General features: G+C 41.5%; 1 protein-coding gene across 1 annotated transcript; it reads right to left on the bottom strand.

The window, feature by feature from the left end:
• Positions 1-1,539: 1,539 nt before the first annotated feature.
• Positions 1,540-5,045, bottom strand: LOC308073662 (tubulin alpha chain-like). The gene is made up of 4 exons (XM_080412692.1): positions 5,042-5,045; positions 3,714-3,933; positions 3,152-3,300; positions 1,540-2,566 (listed from the first exon to the last, which is right to left on the bottom strand). The coding sequence occupies exons 1-4, from the start codon at positions 5,042-5,044 to the stop codon at positions 1,589-1,591; spliced, it is 1,350 nt and encodes a 449-aa protein (XP_080268818.1). The 5' UTR covers position 5,045; the 3' UTR covers positions 1,540-1,588.
• Positions 5,046-6,000: the final 955 nt, after the last annotated feature.

Here is a 6,000-nt window from a genome sequence, read left to right as displayed (position 1 = left end):
CCAAATGATATAGAAAAATGTATTAATTTGTCTCTGTAGGTTGTTTACTTCAAGAGTTATGGTATTTTCTGTTATCTCCATTTTATGGTTTGATTGGGAATAGGTGTCAGAAAGGGTTAAAATAAACCCCATGGGACATTATTTGACCTGGGCAACAAGAATGAATCTTAACTAGACACCATAAAGGTCCTAAAAAAACATATGGTAAAAAAGAATACACGGTAAACGTTTAATACAAAGAGAAATATAGACGTGATCATTATGATTTCAACATTTTCTGCTAGTTTTTGGCTGTTTCTGCCCTGAAATAGAGTCAATATGTGTTTGAATCTTAATAAAAACTACTTTAATGAATTCCTTGGGTCAATATGATATAGAAAAATGTGTTCATTTGTTGCTGTATGTTGTTTACTTCGAGAGTTATGGTATTCTATGTTATCTCCATGTTATGGTTTGGGTTGGGGGTAGGTGTCAGAAAGGGTTAAAAATAAACCCCATGGGACATTAGTTGACATGGGCAACAAGCAGAAATCATAACTAGACACCTTTAGGGTCCTAAAAAAACAGGTTTAAGAGATGTGTTTTTGGGGTGCTCACGGAGCCTTGAAACTCCCCTACTATAACCACTTTCAGCCCTAAATACATTTCAGCCATTTGAAAATAGCCGATCTACAACCTCACAATGCATCGGGATGTGACGCATTGTAAGCTTGTAGATCTATTTTCGAAAGATTTTTATACATAAGCCATTGAAATTGGACATTCTGCGTAATGAGTACTTTTAGTACATTTTGATACCAACACTTTTTTAAATACTGGACTTTTACTTGAAACAGTATTTCTACAGTACATGGTGGTATTGATACTTTTACTCAAGTAAAGAATGTGAGTACTTCTTCCACCACTGCTACCTTTGGCCTATACTGAGTTATCCTTATTAAATTTCCCTCCGGGGAACTCCAGGGCCCACGGAGGAGTGCGGAGGGGGGGAGCAGTTATAGGGGTTAAGTGTCAGTACACTTCGACACGATGCTTTATTTGACCCCTTCTTGTTTACATTTGCATATTGAACGGAGGGGCTTTGCAGCCCCACTTGAGTCCTCTACAAACTTGGCCACGGATACGGTATAGAACCCAAAAAGCTCTCACATCTTAGTCACAGCTATAGCCTACAACACAACAAACGTTTTGCAATTCACCCAATTTTTTTTATTAACTACCAAATTGAATTAGCTGTAGAAATTGAAAGCATTACAATTAAAATGTATAATATCCAACCATAATGAGGTTTTTAACAAGACTTTTAACCAGGTTTCACTGAGAAAATGTTTTTTCAAGAGATGAGTACCAGTGACTCATTGAGTTTTGTTGAAACTCAGCTGGGTCTCAAAAATGGAAACACAAAACCTTTAAAGTCAAATGAAGCATAAACAAGACAAATTAACTGCTCATACCCATTGGGTGAATTTAATAAGTTTAAAGTCAGACAGAGGAATGATAGAAAAACAAGAGCGGAGGATCTCACATGGCCCATTTCCCCCCCATTCCATTACTTTTGGCCAACGGCAAACCGGAAGACAAGAGTGGCCTAGAATTCCTCCTCATCCTCATCCTCTGCCCCAGCACTGTCAGCGCCCACCTCTTCGTAATCCTTCTCTAGGGCAGCCATGTCCTCCCTAGCCTCAGAGAACTCTCCCTCCTCCATCCCCTCGCCGACATACCAGTGGACAAAGGCCCTTTTGGCGTACATCAGGTCAAACTTGTGGTCAAGGCGGGCCCAGGCCTCTGCGATGGCTGTGGTGTTGCTGAGCATGCACACAGCCCTCTGGACCTTGGCCAAGTCTCCTCCAGGAACCACGGTGGGAGGCTGGTAGTTGATGCCCACCTTGAAGCCTGTGGGGCACCAGTCTACAAACTGGATGCTGCGTCTGGTCTTGATTTCTGCAATGGCAGAGTTGACATCTTTGGGCACCACATCGCCACGGTACAGCAGACAGCAGGCCATGTATTTACCATGACGGGGATCGCACTTCACCATCTGATTGGCCGGCTCGAAGCAGGCGTTGGTGATCTGGGCAACCGACATTTGCTCGTGATACGCCTTCTCGGCAGAGATGACTGGGGCATAGGTGGTCAGAGGGAAGTGGATACGAGGGTAAGGCACCAAGTTGGTCTGGAACTCCGTCAGGTCGACGTTCAGAGCTCCGTCAAAGCGAAGGGAGGCGGTGATCGAAGACACAGTTTGACTGACGAGCCTGTTGAGGTTGATGTAGGACGGCCTCTCGACGTCCAGGTTCTTGCGGCAGATGTCAAAGATGGCCTCGTTGTCCACCATGAAGGCAATGTCTGAGTGCTCCAGGGTGGTGTGGGTGGTCAGGATGGCGTTGTAGGGCTCCACTACAGCTGTGGACACCTGGGGAGCCGGGTAGACGGCAAACTCAAGTTTGGACTTTTTCCCATAATCAACAGAGAGCCTCTCCATCAGCAGGGCAGCAAAACCAGAGCCGGTGCCACCACCAAAGCTGTGGAAGATGAGAAACCCTTGGAGGCCAGTGCACTGGTCAGCCTGGAGAGGGAAAAAAAGGAAAAAAAAGTTGCCTTTAATCAGTTAAGGTAGGGTAAGTGATTTGCTTTGGTTAAAATAAGTGTTAAATAGCTCTATATTCTGATAGTACTCATTGCTATAGAGTGTTTGTTCAGTATTAGGAGTCTCCTTGTCTCTCCACCTCTTTATTAAACAGAAAATGCATTTGCATTTTCGTTTCAGTTTCATATCCAATTTTATCCAACCAGGACAGAGAACTCAATCAGGATACAGACTAAACAAGTGAAATTGGAAGTGATGACACTAAGAAATGAGCAGACAAAATTGGAACACTATACAAATTAAGCTTAAAAATTGGTACTTTCTCCTGATTGGCTGAGATTTTGACACCTACCGAAAAATGTATTTTCTGTTTATTAAAGAGCTGTAGAGACAGGGAGACTCCTGTTACTGAACAAACACTCTATAGCAATGATTACTATCAGAATATAGTATTTTAACCTTTTAACAAAAAACTTTGTTTTAACCAAAAAATATCACTTACCCTACCTTTAAAGCTGAATTTAAGCACTTTGCTAATAACATTTAATTCATTAAGGCCCTCACCAGCTTCCGAATTCGCTCCAGCACCAGGTCAATGACCTCCTTGCCGATGGTGTAGTGTCCGCGGGCATAGTTGTTGGCTGCATCCTCCTTTCCTGTGATCATCTGTTCAGGGTGGAATAGCTGGCGGTACGGTCCTTTACGGATCTCATCTGTCAATGGAAGGTTTAAAGGAAATGGTTGACAATCATAAAATGCTTTGTTTTATTCAAAGCTTTTATTAAAGGAATACTCATCCCATGAAGCCTTGAATTCATGATTCTTTAGTTTGTCGCATTCCTGAGTCAATAATTAAATATTTGCGGTGTCCGCTGCAGTCTAAGAGACCAATGCAAAACTATTAAAATAATTATATAAACTCACTGAGAGGCCTATGAGCCAGGTTCAAAGAATGTTATAAATATACTTTTGCTCTGTTAAGATTGGTCTCCTATCAAGTCAAATATTGGATTATCGGCTCAGGAATGCGCCAAAAAAACTAATGAATTTAAGGCTTCATGGGGAGTAATGTATAGGAAAAGTATTCCTTTAAAGTTGCAAGGGATTGGTAAATGGTTTAACTGACCAATGACAGTGGGTTCCAGGTCAACAAAGACGGCTCTGGGGACATGCTTTCCTGATCCAGTCTCACTGAAGAAAGTGCTGAAGGAGTCACCACCTACAACAGTCTTATCACTGGGCATCTGTCCATCAGGCTGGATGCCATGCTCCAGACAGTAAAGCTCCCAGCAAGTGTTACCGATCTGGACTCCGGCTTGGCCAACATGAATGGACAGACACTCACGCTGCAGAGAGAGACAGAGAGTTAGTTAATTGCACTGTAAGAGAATGAGAATTCTGAATAGGGGCAAGACGATTTTATCTACAGGACAGTACAGGCTGTTGTGGACATCCAGCGTGCCTTTGGAAAGCGATGGAACTAATGTTGCAGAGACGAAGGCCCAACCTTAATCAACACAGGTGGGCCAATGCTGGGTTTGATTTGCTGGAGGGGAACCACATTGATGCACATTTTCTTTTAGGGAAAAGTAGACCGTCTAATAATCACAATTTGGAATGAAAGTTGTCACCTCACGTGTAAAACAAATGCATAGTTTGTGCAAGCCCTATCGTTTGTCATTTCCATAAAAAAGGGGAAGAGGGGGCAGGGGGGAGAGAGATCAATCAGGTGAGACAAAGGTATATCACGTATCCATGATATGGACTGTTAATGAGCGATACATTTAAAAAAAAAACTCAATTAGAAATGTACAGTACATTAACCCATGGTGTCCCCATTTGGGGCTAATGTGTAAAAATGATCTATAAGCTCACAAAAAAAATTTGTGAGCTTGTATTTTGGCTATTTTGACTTACAAGCTATATTGGCAACAGTCACAGGTGTTAGCAATGCTACAAATTAAGGTTGTGTTCCATTTAGTGTAGCAGAGCCTGTGAAGGTATTGCCAATAGCTTGTAGGTCAAAATACAAGCTCACAACGATGTGTTGCGAGCTTATAGAGCAGCCATTTTTGCAATATTATTTTGTTACACATTAGCCTAAAATGGTGACACTAGGGTTTGACCTCAACACAAACCACATGTCAAGGAAGTAACATTATAGAAATATTTAGCTACGTCAATATGGCTGCAATGCAATGTTCCCCATTATGATGAAAACATCTATAGCGTGCAGGCCTACATCCAAATTATGTTAAGGGTCTTGGTTTGGGGGTATGAAAATATGGTCATGCAAACCCCCCCCCTACAACAGAAGAAAGAAGTGCTGCATGGTTCCATTAGTTCACACAGGTACACACAATAGTCTTGTTTGATCTATAGGCTATAGATGCATAGCCTAGTATGCATCATTCGTTTTGGACATCAGTAAAGAAGTGACTGACTCACTCTCACCATTTTGTCGTTTTTCCCCGCTTAGTATAACTGAAAACCACAGTTTGTTTCTCACTTGAGAAGTTCAGGTGTAACCTTCTTTCCCACAGACAGCCACTAACTGATTACTCCCTAATGGCCCTCTTTTTATAGGACACTGATTGGCTGGGGAGCTGCTCTGTAGTAATCAGCATATTGGTTGATACGGAATTGTAGACGGGGTTGGTGAAGTCACTCAATCTATAAACTATAAGGGGATAAAAACTAATCTCAGTGGTAGTAGTATCATGATGGGTTCTCTCTTGTGACATCTTCAAAGTGCAGAATGTTTAAGCTATTCCTTCAGTTTTTCAGTAGGACTGTTGTTGCTCTTTTATGGTAAATGGACTGCATTCTAAAACACCTGTCCAGTCTTTGACCCTTTAAAGTGCTATACAATGTATTTCACATACATCACAAGGTATATAAAAGGAAGGTACAGACATCTACGTAATTTTCGAAGTACGACATCTGCTATTTTCAAAGCATTTTTACACATTTGGAAAATTGTGAAAGGGGGCATTCTACATTTTGAATACCAGACTTTTATTTGTCTACATTGTGGTATTGTTACTTTTACTTACAAAATGTTAAGTACAAAATGTGAGTACTTCTTCCACCACTGTTGAACACTATACTTCGTGCTACACCCAGGCAATTGCTCTCTATAATGTAGGGGTATGCACTTGGGACATCCTTCTTGGACAAGACTAAAAATAGATACAAGACGGAGGGTAGTTTACAAAGGCAAAGGCAATATCATATCTGCATTACTGTAGATGCAATCTAGGAACCCATTCATCTTTTTGTGTAGAAACAGGAACTCGGTTTGGCTCCTCCCCTTTTTTAGTCCTCTTCCTCCTGGGTGCTTTTGCGTTTATTCCTACTAACAACAACATATGTCTTGAGAGATGACTGTAGATGTTTGTGAATGATCTTCT

Source organism: Gymnoscopelus braueri (assembly GCF_963280865.1).
Source record: "Gymnoscopelus braueri genome assembly, chromosome: 18".
Taxonomy (NCBI): Eukaryota; Metazoa; Chordata; class Actinopteri; order Myctophiformes; family Myctophidae; genus Gymnoscopelus; species Gymnoscopelus braueri.
Note: the sequence above shows the minus strand (reverse complement) of the source record. Positions and strands in the feature narration are given on the sequence as shown.